The sequence below is a fragment of the Pseudorca crassidens genome, chromosome 2, assembly GCF_039906515.1.
Source record: "Pseudorca crassidens isolate mPseCra1 chromosome 2, mPseCra1.hap1, whole genome shotgun sequence".
NCBI lineage: Eukaryota > Metazoa > Chordata > Mammalia > Artiodactyla > Delphinidae > Pseudorca > Pseudorca crassidens.
In genome coordinates this window covers 74,981,110-75,007,777 of record NC_090297.1, presented here as the reverse complement: position 1 = coordinate 75,007,777, position 26,668 = coordinate 74,981,110, and the positions used below count along the sequence as shown (strand labels likewise).

At 37.1% G+C, this 26,668-nt stretch overlaps 1 protein-coding gene and 1 long non-coding RNA gene across 8 annotated transcripts in view; one reads left to right on the top strand and one right to left on the bottom strand.

The window, feature by feature from the left end:
* COL24A1 (collagen type XXIV alpha 1 chain) overlaps nucleotides 1–21,795 on the top strand; it is a 431,777-nt gene extending 409,982 nt beyond the window's left edge. For all 4 annotated transcript variants that reach the window (XM_067726773.1, XM_067726774.1, XM_067726775.1 and 1 more), the window contains 5 exons: nucleotides 7,993–8,058; nucleotides 8,700–8,868; nucleotides 14,479–14,588; nucleotides 17,171–17,386; nucleotides 20,312–21,795. In XM_067726773.1, coding sequence (XP_067582874.1) covers nucleotides 7,993–8,058; nucleotides 8,700–8,868; nucleotides 14,479–14,588; nucleotides 17,171–17,386; nucleotides 20,312–20,458 — 708 coding nt within the window. In that variant the 3' untranslated portion in view covers nucleotides 20,459–21,795. The remainder of the gene's footprint in view (nucleotides 1–7,992; nucleotides 8,059–8,699; nucleotides 8,869–14,478; nucleotides 14,589–17,170; nucleotides 17,387–20,311) is intronic.
* The window catches only part of LOC137218932 (uncharacterized), a 213,334-nt gene that overhangs the window by 150,303 nt on the left and 36,363 nt on the right, over nucleotides 1–26,668 (bottom strand). For 2 of the 4 annotated variants that reach the window (XR_010940928.1, XR_010940925.1), the window contains exons 2-5: nucleotides 13,828–13,914; nucleotides 13,110–13,183; nucleotides 8,766–8,845; nucleotides 3,628–5,155 (exon numbers count right to left, since the gene is read on the bottom strand). This is a non-coding gene — a long non-coding RNA (uncharacterized lncRNA). Of the gene's footprint in view, nucleotides 1–527; nucleotides 5,156–8,765; nucleotides 8,846–13,109; nucleotides 13,184–13,827; nucleotides 13,915–26,668 lie in introns of those variants that run through there. The other 2 variants (XR_010940927.1, XR_010940926.1) reach the window with 2 other exon arrangements.

Sequence of the window (26,668 nt, the reverse complement as noted above, 5' to 3'; positions counted from 1 at the left end):
TAACTCCTTATTCTTGGTGCACGTTTTTATAAGCGATTTTCATTTGAGAATATGTTCTAACTAGAGTACATGGAGGAAGGTATTTCTTTTGGATTCCCTTATTGGACCTAATGAGAGTTTCACACTTAGGTGGGGACACTTAGATGTTGCTGAATGACTTCCCAGGCAAATCATCTTAATACCATCTCTATGGGCCTGCCCTCCCTAAAGGCTATCCTTGGGAAAAAATAAATTCAGCAAATTGAATGCCTACTATGTGCCAGGCATGAGCTAGGATTTGGGAATACACTGGCATTATAGGAATTAAAAATTTTATGAGTAGCCGAGTTTTATGACATTCTTTTCTTTCTAATGCCTATTGTGGGGGAAAAAACCCTGCCTTTTTCATTGAGTTGACATTTGTACTGTTGGTGGTTAAAATTGCTAGTACCTTAGCTTGAATCTAGTACCAAATGCTACACTACTAATCTACTAAAAGTCACTGTATTCTTCATTGCCACATTCTCAAAGAAAACGAACCATGGTCATTTCAATTAAGAATATCCTACAGTTTATTCATCCATCCAGTCCTCTATTCATGGGTGGTGTTGTTTCCAATCTTTTTCCTAATACAAACAGTATGCATGTCTTGTCCATATACATATTTTGTGGAATATCTCTAAGACCTGTTCCCAGAAGTGGGATGGTTAGCTGTAAGGGATAATGAGCATACTTATTTACTTATTATTTTTAATTGTGGTAAAATATACATAAAATGTATCATTTTAACCATCTTTAAGTGTACTCTTCAGTAGCATTAAGTACATTCACACTGCTGTGCAACTATCACCACCAGTCATCTCTAGAACTTTTTTCATCATCTAAGACTGAAACTCTGATCCATTAAACAGTAATTCCCCACTCCTCCCTTCCCCAGTCCCTAAAAACCTACCATTCTACTTTCTATCTCTCTATCAATTTGACTACTCTAGATACCTCCTATAAGTGGAAGCATATAGTATTTGAACATTTTTGTCTGGCTTTCTTCACTTAGCATAATGTCTTCAAGGTTAATCCATGTTGTAGCATGTGTCAGAATTTCTTTCCTTTTTAAGGCTGAATAATTTCCATTGTATGTATATACCACATTTTGTTTATCCAGATGGACACTTGGGTTGCTTCCACCTTTTTCTACTGTGAATAATGCTGCTATAAACATAGGTGTACAAATATCTGAGCCCCTGCCTTTTTTAAAAAATATATCTTTATTGGAGTATAACTGCGTCACAATACTGAGCTAGACCCTGTTGCACAACAAAATGAATCAGCCATATGCATATATACATCCACATATCCCCTCCCTCTTGAGCCCTCCTCCCACCCTCCCTATCCCACCCCTCTAGGTCGTCGCAAAGCACCGAGCTGATCTCCCTGTGCTACGCTGCTGCTTCCCACCAGCTAACTATTTTACATTTGGCACAGGACTCGTACTCAGATAACTATAAAACACTGATCAAACAAATCAAAGATGACATAAACAGATGGGGAAATATACCATGTTCTTGGATTGGAAGAATCAACATTGTGAAAATGACTCTACTACCCAAAGCAATCTACAGATTCAGTGCAGTCCCTATCAAATTAGCAATGGCATTCTTCACATAATTAGAACAAAAAATTTTACAATTTGTATGGAAACACAAAAGACCCTGAATAGCCAAAGCAATCTTGAGAAAGAAAAACGGAGCTGGAGAAATCAGGCTCCCTGACTTCAAACTGTACTACAAAGCTATAGTAATCAAGACAGTATGGGGCTTCCCTGGTGGCACAGTGGTTAAGAATCCTCCTGCCAATGCAGGGGACAGGGGGTTGAGCCCTGGTCTGGGAAGATCCCACATGCCATGGAACCACTAAGCCCGTGCACCACAACTACTGAGCCTGCGCTCTAGAGCCCATGAGCCACAACTACTGAGCCTGCGTGCCACAACTACTGAAGCCCGTGGGCCTAGAGGCCATGCTCTGCAACAAGAAAATCCACCGCAATGAGAAGCCCAAGCACCACAACAAAGAGTAGCTCCCGCTTGCCGCAACTAGAGAAAGCCCACAAGCAGCAACGAAGACCCAACGCAGCCAAAAAAAAAAAAAAAAAGACAGTATGGTACTGGCACAAAAACATATGTCAATGGTACAGGATAGAAAGCCCAGAGATAAACCCACGCACGTAATGGCCACCTAATTTATGACAAGGCAGGAACATACAATGGAGAAAAGACAGCCTCTTCAATAAGTGGTGCTGGGAAAACTGGACAGCTATATGTAAAAAACTGAAATTAGGACACTACCTAACACCATACACAAAAATTAACTCCATATGGATTAAAGAGGCCCTGCCTTTAATTCATTTCCATATATACCCAGAAATGAAACTGCTGGATCATATGGTAATTTTACGTTTAACTTTATGAGGAATTGCTATACTGTTTTCCATAGCAAGTACACCATTTCACATTCCCACCAATAGTACACAGGGTTCCAATTTCTCCAAATCCTCCCTCACGTTTGTTATATTCTGCTTGTTTGATAACAGCCATCCTAAGGGGTGTGAAGTGGCAGATAACTGTGTTTTGACTTGAATTTCCTTGATGATTACAGATGTTAAGCATCTTTTCGTGTGCTCATTGGCTTATATGTATCTTCTTTGGCGAAACTGGCTTACATATCTTCTTTGGAAAAATGTCTTTTGCCCATTTTTGAATTGGGTTGCTTATTTTTGTTGTGTTGTTGAGTTATAGGAGTTCTTTATGCATTCTAAATGTTAATCCCTCATCATATATATGATTTGCAAATATTTTCTCCCATTCCTTTGGCTGCCATTTCACTCTGTTGATTTTTGCACAGAAGTTTTTGATGTAGTCCAATTTATCAGGGTTTTGTTGTTGTTGTTTTACCTTGCTTTTGGTTTCATCTCCAAGAAATCAGTGCCAAATCCAATGTCATGAAGCATTTCCCATATATTTTCTTCAAGAGTTTTATAGTTTTAGCTCTTACAGTTAATTATCTGATCCATTTTGAGTTAATTTTTGTTTATGATGTAGGTAGGAGTCTAACTTCATTCTTTTGCATGTGGATATCAAATTTTCCCAGCACTATTCCTTCCTTAGGGAATGGCCTTGGCACACTTCTCAAAAATTATTTAACCATATATGTGAGGGTTTATTCTTGCACTCTATTCCATTGGTCTATACGTCTGTCTGTATGCCAGTACCACACTGTTTTGATTACTGTAGCTTTGTAGTAAGTTTTGAAAGTGAAGTGTGAGACCTCCAAGTTTGTTGTCCTTTTTCAAGATTGTTTGGCTGTTTGGGATCTATACTCTCTTTTATAGTTACCTGTATAGTTATCTTTACCAGTGCTCTTTATTGCTTCATGTGGATTCAAGTTTCTGCCTAGTATCCTTTATTTCAGTCCAAAGGACTCCCTTTATTATTTTTCTAGGGAAGTTTGCTAATGATAAATTACCTCAGCTTTTGTTTATCTGGGAATATCTTTTTTCCTCCTTTTTGAAGGATAGTTTTATTGGATATAGAATTTTTGGTTGATAGTCTTTTTCCTTCAGCACTCTGAATATGTCATCCTACTGCCTCTCACCTTTATGGTTTTTGATGAAAAATCTCATCCTTTGGATATGATGAGTCTCTTCTCTTTGCATTCAGGATTCACTCTTCTCTTCGCATTCAGGATTCTCTCTTTGTCTTTAGCTTTCAACAGTTTGATTATGATGTGTCTAGGGGAATTCATTGAGCTTCTTGGATGTGGAGATTAATGTTTTTCATCAAATTTGGCACATTTTCAGCCATTATTTTTTGAAATATTCTTTCTACCCCTATTTCTCTCTTCTTCTCTTCTGAGACTCCCATCATTCATGCATTGGTATGTTTTATGATGTCCTGTACATCTCTGAGCCTGTTCATTTTCTGCTTCATTTTTCTTTATATGACTCTGACTGGATAATCTCAATAAACTGTTTTCAGGTTCACTGATTCTTTCTTCTATCTACTGAAATCTACAGTTGAGCCTCTGTAGTAAATTTTGATTTCAGTTATTATTCAACTACAAAACTTCTTCTACTTGGTTCTTTTCTATAATTTCTATTTTTTATTTGGTAAGACATCTTTTTCATACTTTCCTTTAGTTCTGTAGACATGGTTTACTTTAGTTCTTTGAACATACCTAAAATAGCTAAAGTTTTGTCTACTAAGTTCAACATCTGGGCTTTCTCAGGGACAATTTCTATTTCTATTGATTGCTTGGCTTTTTCCCATGTATAGGGGTCATACTTTAATGTTACTCAGCATGTCTTGTCATTTTTTTCTTGAAAACTGGACATTTTGAATAATATAAAATGGCATCTCTGGAAGTCAAATTCTTCACCCCAGCCTCAGTGTTTATTGTTGCTCCTTGTTGTTTTTGTTGTTTGTTTAGTGACTTTTCCTAAAGGTATAAAGTCTGTATTCCTTGACATATGTGACCACTAAAGTCTCTACTCAGTTAGCTTAGTGGTCAGCTAAGGATTGGAGAGAGATTTCCTTAAATGCCAGAACCAGGAAGTCTCCCAGTTTTTGCCAAGGGTCTCTGTGAGCATGTTGGAGCATTCCTTCAGTGCTCAGCCAGGCAACTGACAACTATACCCGAGTTTTAATTTCCTATTTTCACAGAGCCTGAAGGTCAGCCAGAAGACAGAACTTAGGGCCTTCTTATGTTTTTCCTGATCATGTGCACAGCCCTATGCATGTACATGGACTTCTAGATTCCCAGGAATATGTCAGAGTTTTTTAGAATCCCTATGGACATCTCATTCCCTAGCTTTTCTTAGCCTATTGTTTGCCCCGACTGTTTTCTAATGTTTCCAGTAGCCACAAAGTTAAACAATTCCATCTAAATTTTTTTTTTAATGTTCCTTGGGAAAGACTTTTTGCACTGAGTGAGCTCTGAGTCAGGTAAAATAAAGACAGTCCTGCAAGTCTTTAAGGGAACCACCAGAAAGGTCAAATAATGACATTTCGCTGGAAATAAGGCTTTGAAGCAACTCCAGCCCCATTCTGCTCCCTCCTGTGGTTTCCAGGCTTCTTGTTTTCACTGCGATTGCAGGCTGTTGGTTTTCAAGGCTACCACAGAGCTGGAAAGAGAGGCATGGGAATAGGACAGATTAAAGCTTTACAAAGCTCACTGCCCTTTCTGAAATTAAGCTATTTTTCATAAATGCTCCCCAGGTTGCTGCAAGCATTTTGTTAATTTCTATAATTCTGAAAAACTTCATTCTTACATTTTTTTTCCAGTTTTCTCATTGCTTTTATAAAAGAGAGAATTCTGGGAGGTCATTATGCCACCATTTTGCTGTCTCCTAGGTCTCTAATCTTTAGTACACATCTTTTTAATACTCTGTGTGATGAAATGGAAGAACATATAAAGCATTTCTGCATATTGAAGTACAATGGTTGCCTCAAATACAAGCACTTGTAGAATTGTTTCAGTTGCAAACTGAACTAGCTGCTTTTTTCATGGAACACCATTTTTACTTGACAGAATGATAATGTTATTCAGACATGAGTATTTGGCAGATATTTTCTTGAAAATGAATGAAGTGAGCCTGTCATTTCAAGGAAAACAACTGACAATTTGATACCAATGGTAAATTTCAAACTTTCAAGCAACAATAACAATTGAGGAATGCTTGTATCTATTACAAGTTTGACAACTTACCAGTACTTACATTTTTCTGATGAGATTGGTGATGATGTTAACGAATGTAATCTTTTGATATGACATAACGAAATGTGTCAGTCTTTGGAAAATCTGCATTATTTCATGAACCGTTATTTTCCAATGATCAATGCATGATTTTAACCAAAATCATGATTTTTACTAAAATCATGCATTGGTAAATGATTCTTCAAAGTTTAAGATAGATCAATAGATTTTAATATAAAAGAATATAAAATAGATACGTTGTAGATATGGTTTCAGATTTCACATTTCAACTAACCTTCAAGAAACTACCACTTATCAAGTTCTGGTAGAATATCAAAGAAGAATATCCACAATTATCTGAAAAGGATACTAAAATAATCTTTTTTCCAACTACGTATCTTTTTAAGGCTGGATTTTCTTCATACAGTTCAGCTAAAGTAACACTTTAATAGACTGAATATAGAAGCAAATATGAGAATCTAGCTATCTCCTATTAATCCAGACATTAAAGAGATGTACAAAAGTGTAAAACAGTACCGCTCTTCTCACTAATTTTTTGTTTGGAAAATAGTTATTTTTCATTTAAAAAAATGTTTATTTATATTAACATATAATGGATTTATTGTTTTAAGGCAATTAACACATAGTTTTAAAATTTATATTTTAATTCCTACTATGTTAAATATCAAAAGCTGTAATGCACATAAATATAAGTTCTTTAAAGCCCTTAATAATATTTAAAAGTACAAAAGGGTCCTGAGTCTGAAGCGCCTGAGAACTGCTTATTGCTAGTTTTTCTAAGATCAAAGCCCTAACCACAAACTGGAAAATATAAAGGTGGCTATTGTTTACTACTTAATTCAGTTGCCCATATTTAGTCCCAATATATTTTTGTGAGCCATGTCCAAAGTCTGCCAATTCTTGCAAGAATGATGGTCAGAATTATTTAATCTGCACAGAACATTTTATGCTAAGCCTTTCTTCTTCTTGAATAGGCCATGCTTTTCTATCTCACTGCCTTTGTGCAAAGTTGTTACCTCTGCTTGGAAAGCTCTCCCAGCCCTTCTCCTAACAATTCATATTTATTCTTCAGATCTCAGCTCAAATATCACCACCTCAGGGAAGCCTATGCTGATCTAGTCCTTCCAAAAATCTCTTATATCCCCCAGATTTCATACTCCGTAATTTCTCTCATAGGTCCATGCACTTTTCTTTTATAGCACGTATCACAATTTGTAAATGTGTATTTTTGAGATTGATTAATGCCTTTATCGACCTCTAAACTTTAGCTCTACAAGGGCAAGGTTGTTTTGTTTTGTATTGTTTGCTTACCATTTTTTCCTCAATATGTGTTTGGCAGTGTACATATGCAGAATGAGTCAAGTATTTTCCAATATGAAAACCACATGTTGAGGCAAAGATGAGTACATTTTGTTGATTGTCCCATCATTTTAAATAGTTTTTCAAATTACCAACCATGAGTTATGAGAGATCTGTTGAAAAGAGTTTCTATTGTATGGGCTGCCAAGTAAAAAGATATCTCAGCAGTACAATCATTCTGAAAGAAATTAGATCGCTTGATTTGCTCACACAGATGCCATTTCACAGAACTTTCTCCCAACTCATGCTTCTTAGTTTCCAAGCTTTTTAAAAAATAAAATACGAAAAGACTTTTTACTAATGGTTAGGTTGGGTCTTTCTCTAAAAATATATTTTATTAAATGCAGGAGGAGATTGGATTCATGATGTATTATTTCTTTTGGGACTAATGATACTTTTTCCAACTTCAGAAATTGTTTTTAAGACCGCAGAAGTATCAGATTAAACTAATGTGGTGACTACCTCAGGACAGTAATATTTTATTCTATTTTCCTTCCAAGAATGTAACTGTTAAAAATTACTACAGTTATTTATTCTTCACTTTACAATTTATTAACTGAGGGGATCATATTTCATTCTTCTTCCATGTGAGTAACTTTTTTGTGTGTTTTCATGCAGCAGAGACAAATAGTTTTTCATTTGAGAACTCTAGACTTTGGTCCTGTTTTAATTAGGAGACTTGAGATTTGGATGAAAGCAGCATATTGTCCTTTCGGATAGTCAGGCAATACTTGCAAGATCTGTCTAACCATAAGAGTTACAAACCCCTTTTAGATAATAAGTCTAGTATACTTTAACAGCAGTGCTTTCAGAATTTATAGGCTTTACTTTAGAGCACTCAGTGTTGATCTTATTGCTGATCTCAAATGGTTTTGTTTTACACAGAAACAAATGGATATCAATGCTGCTATTCAAGCCCTGATTGAATCACATACTGCCCTACAGATGGAGGTAATATATCTGGCTTTATTTACACTAGCACTCTCAATCTACAAATTAAACAGAAATTTTTTTCAGAGGCCCAAATGTGACTTTATCTCAAAGCCTGTATTTAAAAGAGATTAAAAGTAATGAAAAAAATTTTAAGGACAAAGTAAGCAATTTTAATAAACAGAAATATATGCATCAGATGTTTTTTAAGGAAAACATTTAAAACAAAAATATAATATTGTTAAAGGATTTTTTAAAATAAGAATTTGGTACTATAGAAGAAACAGTTAAATGAAGTTAGCCATTTCTTAAAATGGGATCTATCTATCATCACTACTCTTTTTTCCTATTTAAGCTCTGTTTATTCATAATATAGTTTTTTTTCAAATTATGCAGTAGGCATAGTAACTAAGTTTTATGTCAGCTTGAAAACTAGACTTTTGAGTGTGAATTTAAGCTTTTATTAGGATCAAGATTAATAAAACATACAAATATGCCTATAGTTAAATATAAACTGTTCTTTACATCCTGCTCCCAACTCCTTGCACACAACAGGAGTACATTTTTCTTCTGCCTTGCTCCGTGTTGATCATTTGGGTTACATGCTGGTAATGACTACTCCAAGCTTCTTTGCTAATATGATTCTCACAATGACTTGGCAGAGCTACCAGAATACTGAAGTGACCTTAATTGACCACAGTGCAGAGATATTCGAAACCTTGAACTACCTTAGCAATTTACTGCACAGCATCAAGAATCCTCTTGGCACACGAGATAACCCAGCACGAATCTGCAAAGATTTGCTTAACTGTGAACACAAAGTATCAGATGGTAAGTTACTGGTTTCCTTAAACTCTGATATCTAATTTTGCTTCATCGTTTCAGTGTGTTTGAGATTTGCGGTGTATTTATTCCAAACCTTATCATTTTTGATAAATCCCTGGCAGAGGCATTTTAACATCAAGAACCAAATACGTACTCAAAGAGGCAAACATGTTTCTGAGGTCAAAGTATCCTTTTTCAAGGGTTCACTTTACAAAAGGTTTTCCACTGCACAGCCTGACTTATGGCAACATGAAGAGGTCATAGAGCCCTCTCTACCACACCCTCTATAATTAGTTTTTACATAAAATGGAATTTAAGTGCCTCATTTCAGTATCAGTGACTATAAAGATGGAGTGGCTTGTCATTCTTGGAATTTTCTCATCCTCACATTGATACCCCAAATCCATTAGCCAGAGGTGCAAAAACAGAACCATCAAGGAAAGGTTTAAAGCAAGTGGAAGAACCATCACTATCTGATGATAAGTAGGGGAAACCCTGTCTGCTACAACATGTCATTTAATTTTAATTTCTATTGGGTCTACCTGGTCAGCTGTACAATCAATATTAGTAGTTATCATTTTTTGGTAAAAACTCTAGTCTTAACACACAATGACATATATGCTGATTTGAAAATAACTAAGTTATTTAATTCTGCAGGATGAATAGTAGTCCATATTTTATTTTATACACATACACATATACATATATATGTATAAATACATGTTTGTCCAAAAACATCTTCCATTCTAGAATAAAGTATAGTGAAAATATTCATTTTATTTATATTAATAAAATGCTTAACTTCTATAGATATTTCCTGCCCTAGATTATCACAAAAACAAATAATATTTACAGTTATAGCTGCCTACAATAATTCAAATTTGATTCTTTCCCATATTTGAGGGTATAAAAATGCAATTCTATAGAACTGAAAGGAACAAAGACACTACAGGACATACAAATTACTGAAATCTAATTCAAGGTCTGCCTTCCTCATAGGAGAAATAGCTAAGTGGTATGGCTTGTAAGGTATCAGAAAGGTCTTTATGCCCAAAAATACTTTCATCACTAGGAGATTGTAAGTGCAGTAGAGAAACACAAAACAGCAGGGAAGAGGGGATATGACAGAAAGTAGGGTGGGGGGTGAAGTGGTAAACAGAGTAGGTAGATGAAGCATCTCTGAGAAAGTGACATTTGAGCAATATCAGAAGGAGGTGAGGGAACAAGCCACAGGAAATCTGGGGAAAGAGCTTTCCAGGAAGAAAGAACAAACGCAAGGCCCTTGAACCTGAGCGTGTACTTAGCATGTTCTACTATTAGCAAGAAGGCCAACGTGACTGGAAGAAAGTGCATAAGGGGAAGAATGGTAGGAAATGAAGTCAAGATGTCAAGAAACCAGATTATACAGGATCTTATAGATTACTCAAAAGACTCCAGCTTTTACTGAATAAGATGGGAAGCCTCGGGAAGATTCTGAGCAAAGGAATGACGTGACTTGACTTAAATTTTTAAAATGTTACTCTGGGTGCTGTACTGCAAATATGAGGACAGGGTAGAAGGAGACATTGAGAAGACTTTTGAAATAATCCAGTAAGAGATGATGATGGCTTGGACTAGAGTTGGTGGTGGGGAAGTGATAAGAAATGGTCAAATCTTTGGCTATGTTTTAAGGTAGAGCCAGCAGTTTTTTGTTGGTAATTCGGATGTGGGTTATGAGAGAAATAGAATGATAAAGGATGACTCTAAGATTTTTGACTAAGGGACTAGAAGAGTGGAATTGCTGTCAAAAGAGATAGAGAAGCAAGTTTGGAGACAAGATCAGGAGTTCGGTTTTGGATGTATTTAATTTGAGATGTCTGTTAGGCATTCAAGTAAGGATGTCAAGTAGGTCATTGGCTACTCAGGAGTGTGAGGTCCTGGCTAGGGGTAAAATTTATGAAGTCACTTGCATATAAACAGTATCCAATGCCCTGAGACTGTTTAAGGCTATCTAAAGAACAGATAAATAAAGAAAAGAGAAGAGTTCTAAAAACTGTGCCTTAGAGCTCTCCAATGTTTACAGAGGTCAGGGAGTTGAGGGGGAACTAGCGAAGAAGACTAAGAAGAAGCTATCACTGAGATAAGAGGAGAACTAGATGAATGTGGAGTGAAGAAAATGTTTGCCTGAGGAGCAGGGGATCTGCTGGGTCGATGTCAAGTTAGGTGAAGACTGAGAAAGGCTACTAGATTTAGTAACGGGAAGGTCTTTGATGATCTTCGCAAGAGCGGTTTAGAGGAATGGTAGCAGTTAAAACTGTATCAGGTTTTCAGAGAAAATGGTGGAGCTGGAGAGTTTCCACTCCCATTAATGAAGCAGGTAATTCAATTTGCCTGACGAAACTTTTTGAAAATTAAGTTAAAAGCATCAAATACTGACAAAGTAGTGAGGGACTTTCAAGCCAATATTCTGAAAAAGACAGCAGAGAGATGAACACATACTTAGAGCTACTTTTGCCCTGGGTGTGTTCAGAAACTGAGTAGTGCTTTTGGTCAAAGGTTGGAATCTGAAGTCCACAAAAGGTGGGGACTTAGGCTTTCAAAGGGCTCCACTTTAAGAGTAAAAGTAAACGGAAAGAAAAGATATTCGTACAGATTGCAGCCTAGCTTCACATCGTCAAGATGGCTCAGAAAATCTCAAACTGTGAACTTGGATTAAGATGATTCCAGACTGCTAGTAGCCCCTCATACCTGATAGAAACAAACAAAACTCTTCTATGAAAGATAATATCATCCTAGGGCTCAAATTATTTCCACAAATAATTTTTCAAATATAGTGCCCAGCACACAATCAATGATAACTAAGCACACAAGTTGACAAAACACCACGAATGAGAACTGGCAGAAACAGCAGACAACAGAAGCTGACTCGAAAGAAAAAATAAGAGGAAAAATTTGAAATGGAAGGTTTAACGGACAAGGTAAACCTTATTTAGGAACACGGTTTATTCACAATAATAAGAGAGAAGGCAGAATATATGTGTGCAAGTACAGATAGATGGGTAAAGGTCATAAAGGGAGCTTATGTAAGTTTCCTTCAGTTTGCTTTAGTTGTCTCAGTGAAACTGAAAGGTTATCAGTCAAGAATAAGAATGAAGGAAAGGTATAGTTAACTTGAGAGGATAGGAAGAGGTTTCAAATGGTTAACTATGAAAGTGACAGAGGAAATGAACTAGGGAAACATAGTAGTACTGTCTGGCAGCCTTTCAAACATTTAAATTTAAAGTGAGGCCAGTCAGCATAGTTGTGTTTTTCTCTAGGCACATTTAGTTGTGCAGGTACAGGCACAGATTAGGCACAAAACTGGATTTATGCAGGACTGGGATTTTATAAGACAAGCACAATGAAGTGAGGCAGGGCAAGAATGTTAAGGAAGTCTCTAAGGAAATGATCATAGCAAAGGACTGTGGGTTTTAAGCTAGGCAGGAAGAGAAGTGAACACATGATTACGAAGGACAATGAAAAAGTGGTAGCGTCAATGGATAGTAGGTCCTAATGAGATCAAAGAATTATTAGGGTCAGAACACTAGAGGGAATGAGCTGGAATGAGAAAAGAGGTGATATCGTGGAGGAGATCTAGCTGTAGGTAATAACAAAAACTAGGGTATGGCCTTATAAGTTAATGATTAAAGTAAACAGGACAGGAGAAGGGTACAAAAACGTTGGTGGGAGAGAGTTCGAGGCACTGAGAAGTCGGTATTGCAAATATCAACCATGTGGATGTGAAAATCACGAAGAATTAGGTTATAAATAGATTTTCTGAAAATGATAGCTAGAATCATCAAAGAAATAAATTTGGTGATAGCAACAGGAAGAGGTAACAGGTGACATAGTGCAATGACAGCAATTTTACCACGGAGTGTTTTTAGGGAGAAAGTGGGGAGAACGGTCTGAAAGTGGCAACGAGGAGCAAGAAAGATCCCTTCCCCACCCAGGCACAATGCTATAGAGGCTGTGGCAGAACTTGAAAGAGCTGCAGGGGAAGCAGTGTTCTCAGAAGAGAGCCAATTTGGAGTTAGAGCATTTAGGCCTATAAAAGACGTATTATGGTATAGTGCTTTATCTGTAGCTCAGCATACCCTGAAAAAAATACGAAGCCCCTACCAGTTCACCATTGTACAACATAATGCCTGAATTCAAAGCATTCCACCCCATGTAACAATGAGACCTTGCTTGAAGGAAAACGTTTTATAAAGAATATATTCACTCACATAGTAGTAGAAAACTATTTCTTGAAAGAGAAGAGATGATGAATCAAGATATGACTGTAAGCCTGGATCAGATCCTGGTTTAAAAAAAAAACAAAAACCCAGCTATAATTTCTACAAACTACAAAATGTTCAACATTCTGAGGAAATGGGAAAAAACAGGATGGAGGTGGTATTAGGATCTTTTTCACCCCTTTCTTCCATATATCAATAGATCAGTGATTCTCCAAATACAGTCCGTGGACCAGAATTAGATGCAGATTCTCAAGCCCCATCCCAGATTTAATGATTCAGCAACTCTTGGGATGGAGTCCAGCTATCTGGACTGTCTGTGACAGTCCCCTACTCTTGGAAGTACCAATTCAACAAGTCTTCCCTTTGAAGAATTAGTAGAATAGTAGAGGGGAGAATAGTCGAGGATGTTGTGGAAGTCTAAAATGATACACCAGGTGAAGCCCAGGATGAGCTGGAGGAATCTTTGCTGTGGGATAGGAATGGAACAAACAAGGATTTCTACCTATTATAGAAAATGACATTTTACAAATACTGTTTGATTGTCTTGCCTTTTTAATGCAAGAAGGCAGGGCCATCTCATTCAAAAATTCCTGCCCTTTGCGTTTAGAATAAGGTGCTATTTCAGTATTCTGAGCCTGTTATTCCGGAATTAAGACGCTAGCCCAGTACTTTTCAGTCTGAATATGTCTTGAAGTCTTTTACACACCATTTGATTCTCCTGGGCACTCAATGGAGGCAAAGGTTGGCAGGCTTACACTGGCTGTAGAGATTTCAGTTTTTTCCACTTACAGATCTGAAAAGAAAGCACAAAAATAACCATTTAATTGCACATTTCTCTTCTGGAAACAAAAAAATGTTTATTCCTTTTATTTTAATTATCAATATTACACATAAAGATATGTTTTTCCTCAGGGAGACTGAAGAAGTTGTTTCTGTTTTTTAAATATATATATTCATTTTTAAGCTCTGTAATGACATAGAACAAAAATACACACATATCCTATATTAATTTCAACTTTTCTATTAACTATGTAACTTTAGACAATTCACTTAAAGTTGCTGCGCTTATCTATAGAATGAAGCAACAGATTCAGCCATTCGGTTATTTTTTATTAAAATTATAAAATGCCCTTAAATTGATAGGTACGTGAAAAATACAGTATTTTCAGTATTGGTTTTACATAATGCTTGCAGCTTTCATTCTTTGACTAAATGTAAATATCTTTATAATTTAAGTTTTTTAAAAGGAAAAAGCGTGAAAAAATATATTGAAAGTATCATGATGATCTGTAAGGATAGTTCAAATATATTTTAGCATGGCATTTAAATATCTTTATGTTTTACAATAAATTAATAGGAAAATACTGGATTGATCCAAATCTTGGATGCCCTTCAGATGCCATTGAGGTTTTCTGCAATTTCAGTGCTGGTGGTCAGACATGTTTATCTCCTGTCTCTGTGACAAAGGTACGTTTTGAATTTAGTACTTGCCCACTATCAGTAAACAGTGATTTTAAAAATTCTTTCATTTTAAATAATTATGAGTTTTATGAATGGAAGCAAGATATGCTCTACCATATATGAGGAAGAAATTTTTTGTTTTTAAAAAATAATCCTGTTAAATCTTGACATTTTGATTATGTATTTTTATGACTGGCTTAGCTTGGCTTACTCTACTGACTATGCTTTTTAAATTCCTTTTAAAAATGTAAAACATATGTTTTTATGCACATGCATTCATTAGAAAACTCCCAAACAGCTGCAGTGTTTGTACTCAGTAATCAGTTACCTTAAGTTTTACTGAAAAAGACATCATCATGATTAAAAGAGGAATTTCACCACAAAGCTTGCTATTTTTGGTGACTGGGCACAAAAAAAAACCTCTCCTAAACATCCACTGGATATTATTTAAAATTTCTTACAAGCATAATTCTATAAACCAAATGTTTAGAATGAATGAAAGTTAGTTTGGTATGTAACACTGGATATTATACCAAGCATTTCTAAACCCTAAAGCTTAGTTCTACCTACAACATGTACTGAAGAAACTAAAACTGCATTTCTTTCTTTTTCTGGTTAAACTACCTTGGCCTTCCCAAGAACTTTTCTCATTGACAAAGAACTGATACACGGACCTATTGTGTGTTTTGTCCACCACAGAAAGGCAGCAGCTAAAATATGCAGTGTGTCAGTCCCTCCCAGCTGCTTATCATTAGACTGCCCTCTCCTCCTAAAACGCTCCCCTTCGTTAACTAGGGTGTTTCACCAGCTCATCTCAATAGCCATTCACCACTGTTTCCCAAAGCAGAGGAGGGGCGGATTCTTATGTTCCTATGGGATCTGTGGAACTAATGAGGAGCAGCATGATCGTCCTGCTTCCAAACTATGCACGATCATCCTCACTCCCCTGGGTTTAGCCCAGGATTTTTTTTTTTTTTTTTTTTGCGGTACGTGGGCCTCTCACTGTTGTGGCCTCTCCCGTTGCGGAGCACAGGCTCCGGACGCGCAGGCTCAGCGGCCATGTCTCACGGGCCCAGCCGCTCCGCGGCATGTGGGATCTTCCTAGACCGGGGCATGAACCCGTGTCCCCTGCATCGGCAGGCGGACTCTCAACCACTGCACCACCAGGGAAGCCCCAGCCCAGGATTTTTATTTGGATTATCGTGGAAGAAAAGGGGAGACTGGTGTGCAAAGAAGACAGGATCAAATGAAGGAGCTGCACTCCAGTTCTTTCCTTGGCTGAATCAATTCTCCCATCTCTCCTATCCATAAATGCAACCTGAGAAAGACTGTGCAGGTAGTGGAAAGAACAGCAGACTTGCAATCTGGAACCTGGATTCTAATTTCTTTTCCCCTACAAACCTGGGGAATGATGCTGTGAGCCACCAGAGAGCCCACTCTGTGCCAGGTGCTGTGCTAGCTAAATGACAGTGGGCACCTCACATCCTCATAACAACCCTGTCATGTCGGGGTTATACCAGCTTTACCAACAAAGAAACTAAAGCTCAGAAAGGCTACATACGTCACAGGTTTGTGGTTCTCATCTGCAAAATGAAGGAATTTGAATTACTTCAGCTCTAATATTCCTCATGAGGATCCTTCCATGTTTTCATCTTTATACTCTTCCTTTGCCTTTCCTTTCTTTCCCTGAAGTTTTGCTTTTTTGTTGTCATTTTATTTTTTTTCCTTCTCTGTTACCTCATAACTGATATTTCTCTGATTTTGTGTTTGGAGATTAACATAAATTCCTCAGTAGGAACTACTTCTATTCATTTATGTTATGACCATTCCCATGCTTGAATAATGCTAAAATAATAATGATGGTGATGATGATGATGTCTAAAGCTATAGAAAAATCTGTTTCCTTGTTCAAGCCTAGAAAACGTGCAGTCATACTTCCTTGCTCCAGTGTTGCCCTATATCGTTCACTTTATTAGTAAATAATTGCTCACACATTCATTCATTCATGCAATAAACATTTGCTGATGACTCACTGTATGACTGGAACTGCATTAGGGGCTGGCAACACAAAGACTAAGATTCTGTCTTTGTCTGTAAAGGCTCTCATAGTTAAAATTAATCAATTTATTAATACAACTTTTAACTTATCTTTGGAAACTCAAAAATAAATCTTCAAATGAAAGTATAGACAGAATTTCAGATTTTTATGAAAAAATTTTAAGCAATAATCAACAACAAATTATTAATGCATCTTAAATAACATTATGCAAAGTATCTCCTTTTTTTTTGTTGTTCATATCTAGTAGCCTAGTAGTATGCTAAAGCCAGCTCATACTGCTCAGGAGAGCCTATTATTAATGTCTCTTGTGAACTCCATGTTTAATGACACTACCTTGATAGCCTAAAACCAGCCATGGTGGGAGTATTTACAACTCCCACCATAGGGGTGGAAATCAGAAAATGCTATAAATCAGGGATTCCCCCCTGCCCCACCCCTGGCCTGTCAAAGACTTTCTTCAGGTTTCCCCAAACTGTAAGGCTTTCAATTGCCATATCTTATAACTTGCATATTGTTTCAATGACATTAGTTGGAGTTTGGAGTTGGAAAAGTCCAGATGAACTTCCTTCATTTACTGAGCTCAGAAGCCACCCATATCATCACCATTCATTGTCTAAACACTCCAGTGTGGACAAGTGCTCAGACAAGTGGCTCAGGATTGACTATTGGTTTCAAGGGATGGAACAGCCAGATTTTCGAAGAAAACACTCTACTTGAACCTAAAGTGCTTTCAGATGACTGCAAGGTAAGGGAATGGCACTTTTAGAATTGTTCAATATAACTAACGTAAAATTGATAAAACTATATAAAATTAATATAATGAGTAAGACTTTAATTGCAAACCACAGATACAGAAGGGTAGTAAGTTTTAACGTGCCTGATGTGTAATAACCGTACATTTTTCAGAGTCAATTATTTGCTTATATCATATCAACTTTTGTCACACCCATTGTTCATCCATGACGTTTTATATGCAAAACAGGTGTTAATACATAAATTTAATTTTTATTCCCCATATGAAATAATTATATCATAGATCGATGGATGGATGGATAGATAGACAGATGGCAGATAGGGCATATAGACAAATGATTTCTTTCCTATATTTTTAGCACTGTGATTCTGCATCTCATTACATCATGGAAGGCAGGTTATAGAGGCAAGTCAGCTTTATTTCATTTTGTCAGTCCCTATACCTGATACCAAATAATGGGCATAATGGCAGATTGACTGACCCTACAAATCTGTATTTGAATCACAGCCCATTTTTCCTATTAAAATTAAATAATAGTGAAGAGTCTATAATTTTAAAACATTACGTTGTGGAGTAGGTGTCGCAAACTATAATCCACAGACCAAATCTAGCCCAGCACTCGTCTTCGTACATATATGCTACTGGAACACAGCCACACTCATTCGTTTGTTTATTATCTAGGGCTGTTATCACACTACAATGGCTGAGTTGAGCAAGTGTGACAGAGACTGTATGGCCCACAAAACCTAAAACATTTATTATCTAACCCTTTACAGAAGAGTTTGCTGACTCCTGTTATATAGTATAGGGTTGTCCACTTTACATACATCCTAATTTCTTTAAGTAGCTCGGTTTCCTGTTCTGGTGTACTATGAAGCCCATGATTTAGGATCTCTTACCATTTCTAGGGTGCTTTACTTTTTCACATTTCATTTTCAGATAAACAGCTCTTGGGTATTTGAAAAATCATAAGCAAACAGAAGTATACAGCTCACTCTCTATAGGTGAAGAGATCAGTATTACCAACAAATTAATTTAACTTTCACAATTTTGTCCTGAAACTTTTAGTGACTCACTACTATCTCTGAAACACAATCAAAACTCATCAGCTCTTTATTCAGCAGTTAGAATAGTCAGGCCCCAAACCTACCTTTCTACCTTTCACTGACTGTGTACCCTAAAGTGTGGTCCACCTGATCTATTTATAATAATAATAACAAAAACAACAATTCCTACTACTAATTATTGGAGACTTATTAGATGACAGGTACCATGTACTGCATACATTATTTAATTATAACAGCTTTGTGAAGAAGTTCCTATTAGTATCATTTTATAGGTAAGAAAGTGAAGGCACAGAGGTTAAGTAGCTTGTTCAAGGTCATACAGCTAATTAGCAGAGGAGCAAGAAATCAACCCCAGGTGTGTACAGTTCCAAAGTCAATGCCATGCTACACTGCTAGGGACTTTTAACTGAAGACTCATTTAATCCACACAATACTGTGAGGTAGGTTTTTATTCTTCCCATTTTATATGTGAAGAGAATAGCTTTACTTGGGTTTCTATCAAAATCTGTTCCAAGTCAAAATCTGTGCACTTAAACCCCATGCTAGGCTTATTTTCACAACCACATTCTACTTTTCCAACTTTTTGTTTTTTTCTATTCAGGTCATTCCCTTTCTCTGAAGTGCCTTCTCTACCCCTCTAACCAAGTGGAAATTGTAGGTAAACTTTAAGGCCCATCTTAAATTCTGAATTCACAAAGCTTTCCCTGACACTTCCAGTTGGAAATGAGGGACTTAGCACTCATTGTCAACATTATTTATGTTGCATTTATCATATACAGTCTTATATTATGGCTGTTTCTCCTCTCCCCAAGTAAATTTGTAAGTTGCTAGAATTCAGAAGCCAGAACTAATTTATTCATCTTTATATTTTCCAAGCACTGTAAGGAAATGAAGGATTACATCTTATTCAACTGTGCCAAATGTACTTAGTGTTCAACACATATTGTTTGAGATTTAATGAAGTTAATCTGACAGTGTCTTACACAGGGAACTCTATTCTAGTTATTATACCAAGCTTGTGACTTTGGTAATTTATCTTCTGTGAGCTTCAATTGCCTTAACATAAAATGGAATTTATAGTTTAGATAATTTCTAAAGCTCCTTCAAACTTTAAAATTTATACCATGATAATTCTGTGAATGAGTAAATGAATAAACTCCTGTTTAAAAAGCTTCACAAAACTAGTCAACTGTGTTTCTCTATTTTGTCTTCTTGAATCTTAATCATGTAACAGTTTTTGATCCATAACAGAATTTACCAGAAACAAAAGAGCATACAGTAATAAAGAGAAACAGAAAGGCCTAGAAGGAAAGGAAGAGAGGAATGAAAGAAACTATATAAACAGTAACCACAGAATGGAAAAAAAGAAACCTAAAAGATGATTCAATGTAATTATAATTTACTTCTACTGAAGTGATTCTGCTTATTTCCTGCCTAAAGTACAGAGAGGTTGAGCTAGCTCATTCCCTTTCATCCAAGAAAAATGCCCATCCTGAAACATCACTCCCAAATAAAGGAACACAAAACAGATGGGTATTACTCATATTAGGAATAGTGCAGTTTTTAAATTCATATCTGGTCCAATGATCCACGGACAACAGAAGCAGAAACCCTCAAAAGAAAAATCAGAACACACAATGCCATTTAGAGAAAGGAATAAGCACATATTTTCAATTATTCATAGTAATTGTTACCGTTTTTTGAGCATTTACTCTGTGCCAGGCATTGTTCTAGGCACTTTCTGTTCATTATTTCTAATCCTTAAAATAAGTCTACATTGTCTATGAAGGACACTGTCTGCTGCTAATGAAACAATTACAGATTAAAGCATTTCATTCTTATTTTACAGATTCAAGATGGCAGCTGGCATAAAGCAAAATTCCTTTTTCACACCCAGGACCCTAATCAACTTCCAGTAATTGAAGTACAAAAACTTCCTCATCTCAAAACTGAACGGAAGTACTACATTGAAAGCAGTTCTGTATGCTTTCTCTAAAGTCTCTGAATTAGTTCAGAATTCATGCTGTTGGCCAGGTAATTGCTGCAGAGGGAAAAATATAGACAGAAAGGTACTATTGGATATTATGAAATGCATGGAATAAAGCATTGGCTAAATCTTAAAGAATCTCAGGAAGAAAAGACTTCCTCCTAAGAAGGAGACGAGGCATTTTTTAAAGGACTATAAGTATTTAATTCTTTAAAAAATTATATTGATCTGAGCTTTCTTAGAGAATTCCCTAGAACTGAACATTTATAAACATGGAATTCTTCAGGATATTCTACATTTTTTGACTGTCTGAGAGCAAAGTACCCATTAGACAGCTGGAGACGCAAAGCACTATGGAGCAATACTGGCTAATGCTCCCAAACGTGCGATGCTTCTGTCTAAAAATTGCAAGCCACAGTCTGATATGTCTTATTTTCCCAAATACTAAGCTGTATTCAGGTCCCCAGTGGGCATATACATCTTAGCCGGTGATACACTACCTCTTACATGTTGCCTTTTTGTGTTGCTTGATGCTCTTTCTAAAACAAGGTGCTTGTGGCTTTCATAGACTATTTCTTTATTCGTCTTTGTCATTCTTTAAGAGTGTATGTACTGGTTACATCAAGATATATTTTGGTTGTTAGTACTTATTTTAATTTGTTTGGTCACATACTTAATAATAACAAGTAAAACATTATTTATGTGAAGTCCTTGTTTTATTTTAAAATTCTCTTTGTGGATATTAGAATCAAAGCCAGCACACTGTAACCGGTGCTTAAGCACAAGAGAATTGGGAGGGTTTTTTTTTAACTGTTTTATTTTTAAATTGCTGTAAAAAATTGTAGGCCAGCTACATCCAGTAGTAGGTTTGGGTTAGAGTTTAGGGGTTGTGATATACTATTTTTAAAAATCCATGATCATCTGGGATGATATTTTGTGTATATATATTTTGTAAAGTTCTAATTAATTCAGCAAATCTTTTGAAATTGCTGATGTTTTAAATTATAAAAACTTTATATTTCTGCTTCATAGAAATTACATGTTTTTGTAATTATTCATTGATTTTCTTTCACTGTTCTTAAATTTAATGTGTTGGGACCTAAAAGAATTCAATTTACCAGTCTTTAAAGTAACATTCAGGAAAACAAAAACAGTCCTTTGCTATTTAAAATAGGCTCAGCAAGTTCAGACTTTCCTTATTGTCAGAGAAGTGTTAGTTAAGTATTAAAAGAAAAATATTATACCTTTTGGTATATAGAAAAGCATGTACATCCATTATAAACATACTATTAGCCACAGCAAACCACGCTTGCCTATCTATAATAAAAATGTGCTTTAAAATCTTTTTTGGTGGTATTTGTTTTTCTTCTTTTTTTACCATATCCTTTTATTATATATGATAGCCCTTCTGGCATAGACCTTCTGTACTATATATATTACATTACCAGAAAGTACCTATTGCATACCTATAAAAGGATTATAGGGCCTATTTCCTACTTGTACAAAATGAGGTCATGGCACAGAAATAAACTCTCTCATATATGGTCAACTGATTTCCAACAAGGGTGCCAAGACCATTCAGTGGAAAAAGTACAGTTTTTTCAACAAATAGTTCTGGGAAAACTGGATATCCACATGCAAAAGAATGAAGTTGGACCCTTATCTTACATCATACACAAAAACCGACTCAAAATGATGAAAACTATTACTGTAACCCACATTTGGAATAATATCAAAAATTTAAAAAAACACTTAAAATGGATCAAAGTCCTAAATGTAAGAGATAAAACTCTTAAAAGAAAACTTAGGTGAAAGGCTTCATGACATTAGATTTGGCAATGATTTCTTGGAGCTGACACCAAAAGGACATTCAACAAATGAAAACAATAAATTGGACTACAGCAAAATTTAAAACTTCTGTGCATCAAAGGGACACTATCAAGAGAGTGAAAAGACATCACACTGAATGGGAGAAAATATTTGCATATTTTATGTTCGATAAGGGATTAATATCCAAAATATATGAAGAACTCTTAAAACCCCACACAAAAAAACAAAAAAAAACCCCAAGCAACCCAATTTAAAAATGGGCAAGGGACTTCCCTGGTGGTCCTTCCCTGGTGGTCCCACAGGTAAGACTCCACGCTCCCAATGCAGGGGGCCTGGGTTCAATACCTGGTCAGGGAACTAGATCCCACATACATGCCACAACTAAGAGTCCGCATGCTGCAACGAAGATCCCGTGTGCCACAACTAAGACCCGGTGCAGCCAAAATTATAAATAAATAAATAAAAATGGGCAAAAGACTTAACAGACATTTCTCTGAAGAAGATATACAATGGCCAACAAATGAAAAGATGCTCAACATCACTAGTCATTAGGTACAAATCAAAACCATAGTTAGATACCACTTTGTACCCATTAAGACGGCTATTACCATCCCCCCCAAAAGAGGAAAATAACAAGCGCTGGTGAAGATATGGAGAAATTGGAACCCTTATACATTGCTGGTGGGAATGTATTATGGTATAGCCACTGTGGAAAATAGTTTGGCAGCTCCTCAAAAGTTAAAGATAGAATTACCATATATGACCCGGTAAGTCTACTTCACATATATACCCAAAAGAATTGAAAGAAGGGACTCAAACAGATACTTGTATACCAGTGTTCACAGAGGTATTATTCAGAAGAGCCAAAAGGTAGAAACAACCCCAATGTGCATCAACAGATGATATGATAAAATATGGTAGGTACATACAGTGGACTATTATTCAACCTTAAAAAGGAATGAAATTCTGATATATGCTCCAACATTGATGTACCTTGAAAACGTTATGCTATGTGAAATAAGCCAGACCAAAAGGGAAAATACTGTATGATTCCACTAATAGGAAGTACCAAGAACAGACAAATTCATAAACCAAAAATACAATAGAGGTTACCAGAGGCTGAGTGGGGTAGGAATGAGGAATTGTTGTTTTTTAATGAATATAGAGTTTCTGTTTGGAATGATTACAAAGTTCTGGAGATGGGTGGTAATGATGGTTGCACATCAATTTGAATACGCTTACTGCAACTGAATTGTACACTTAAAATGATTAAAATGACCAATTTTATGCTGTATACTTTACCACAATTTTTTAAATGGAGCTATGGCAAAGATGTCTGATTTCCTGCTTGAGAAACACAAATGTTTTTTAAAAGGAGCCAAGACTGATTCTAAATGAAAGAACCCATAGTTTATACTCTAGTTTCAGTTCATATGCTGTACCTTCTGTTTACCCTCCCCCCCAAAAAAAACTTATATCACAGACATAAATGAATTTCCTAGGTATCCTAGGTATCATTTAGGAAATATATATAAAACAGAAATTCCTTACTTTGTGTTTGTTTTGTTCCTGAAATATTAAATTTAAAGCAAATTTTAATCAACTTATTTATATGCAGTATAGTCTGGTGTTTTAAGAGTTCTCTGAGGGTAAGCTATGTGACTTTGCGTGTATTATATATTCTTCATTGCCCCAGTTTCTTCACTGTAAAATGGGGACAATAAAAGTAAAAATCTATATTAGTTAGGGGTTCTCCAGAGAAATAGAAACAGTAGGAGAGATAGACAAATGACAGATAACAGATAAATTGATGAGAGATGACTAGACAGATATAAAGATATAGATTTAATATATATAATATACATATAACATTACATAATAAAACATGTTTTAAATATATACTATATTTAACATGAATATATTAAATACTTAAATTGTAATTAAAATTATATTAAAGTTAATATATTAATAATATATTAATTATATATATTATATGGAGATTTATTATGATGAATTGGCTCACATGATTCTGGAAGCTGAGATGTCCCACAACCTGCAAGCTAGAAACCCAGGAAAGCCAGTGGGGTAATGCATTTAAGTCTGAAGGGCTGAGAACCAATGGTTTAAAACCCAGTCTGGGGGCTACAGAAGATGAGATGTCCCAACTCAAGCATGCAGACAGAAAGCAAAGAGGGGCAAATTCCTCCTTCCTTTGCCATTTCTACTCAGGCCCTCCACGGACTGGGTAATGCCCACACACATGGAGGCAGCATTTTACTTTACCAAATCTACTGGTTGAAATCCTACTCCCATCCAGAAACACCCTGTCAGACACACCCAGAAATAAATTTTAACCTGGTCACCCTGTGACCAGTCAAACTGACACATAAAATGAACCATCACACTATCTTACCTGGAATGAAACAGAAATGTAGTTCTTTCTGTAGGAAGCAAAAAGGTGGTTTTCTCATTTGGTAACTTTGCAATAAGCAAAGAGAGCGAATGCCACTAATGGCAAAGAAATGATCTGAGCAGTAGGAACACGTGTTTGGAAGCAGGCACTCTGGCAAACCTCACTTTCTGACCAAAATGTATGAGTTTGGCCCTCTCACACAAGACTAGCAGTTTCAAAAATAAGTGTTAAGCTAAGCCTTCAATGTATAGTGCTCTGTCCTATTAAAGCATAACTTTTCACTCTGACCTACACAGTAATTGGCTATGGTAAGTACGATGAAGTCATTGTCACCTAAGTCTAGGTACACAATTATGCAATCTGTGTGCTTTGGATTCAGAGTCCTGGTATAATTCAAAGCCAGATTAGACAAATGGCACCTCTGTAGAGAAGAGCAACTGGCAGGGAGTCCGAACTATCATCTTGGCTGTACCTAGCGGGGAAATTTTAGGACTGCACACAAGTACAAAAAATAATCTCACTGACAATCCACTAAAAATAATTTGATTTTGCTGGGTATCTAGTTCAGGACAAATTTAGAGTTGGAATCAAGAAAACTTCTCACTTCTTGAAGCAAACACTGGAAATCCAGTTTCATGAAAAAGACATTCTTCATTAAGGGATAAAGATCTCCCTCATCCATTAGAAAAGAAAAAACTTTAGGAGCTCAAGATGGTGGAGTAGTAGGACGGGGAACTCACCTCCTCCCACAAATACATCAAAAATACATCTACAAAGGTAACAATTCTCAAAGAACACCTAGTGAACACGAGCAGAAGACCTCAAACACCTGAAAGGACAAGAAAGAGCTCCAGGTAACTGGGAAGGACAAAAGGAAAAAAAAAAAAAAAAGAGGAAGCGAGATGGGACCTGTGCCCCTGGGAGGGAGCTGAAAGGAGAGAAGTTCCCACACCCTGGGAAGGCCCCTCACCAGCGGGGAGATCAGCCGCGACAGAAAAGAAACTTCAGAGGCTCAGAGGAGGCCGCAACAACCAGTTTGTGGTAGGCAGAAGAAAGAGAGACCTACAGACCTACACAGACAAGTCCGTGCCACTGCCCTGAACGCCCCAGTGTGAGACGCGCAGCTGCTAGTATGGGCGGGGGCGGGTGCTGGAACTCGGGATTTAGAGGATAGACACGGGGAGAGGCTGGCTGCTGGCTGCGCTGAGACAGCCTGAAGGGTCTGGAGTGTGGTACAGCCGCAACTGGGAGTGTTCACGTAAGAAGCACAGGCCTGCCACAGAAGCAAAGCGCCATTGTTAAGTGGCATGCAAAGGGAGGGGCGGGGCTGCCATTACAGCCTCCTTCTCTATGCGCTGGCTCCCGCCTCCGTGGGCTACAAGGGAGTGCACCCCAGCCACCACCTCAGCCGGCTCCCACGCCACGCGCTGCCTCAGCAGGCCCTGGGAGCAGACACCAGCAGGTTCCCCATATGCAGACGTGAAGCTGAAACTAGAGCTGAGCCATGCAACTTAGGATGCAGGGCTGAAATCTCTTCCTGTGGCTGCATGAGCCATGGATTTACACCTCTGCCGCCAGCTTTGTAAACTCAGCACCTGTGAGACACCTGAACAGACAATGGGTGCTCCCGCAGCTGGGACAGGTCTGGCCTTCACAGCTGTGGGCTCTGTGGGCATGTGCACACGGGGGCTGGGCCAGGCCAGGGTCTCAAGCTGCCTCCATAGCTCCCAGAGCAGGTCCAGGTGCACAACTACTGCAGTCCTGGGACCTGACTTCAGTGGATCTGTGCTGGTGGCCTTGTGAAAACAATGCCTGAAAGACACCAGGGCTGATTGCCAGAATTTCCACAGTTGAGGCAGGGCCAATGGCAGTCCAACAACAGTGTCCTCTGTGAGCCCACACAATAGGTGAAAGGTGACACAGCAGAGGATACTCACTGGTGAACAGCTCTGGCGGAGGAATACTCAGCAGCTTCT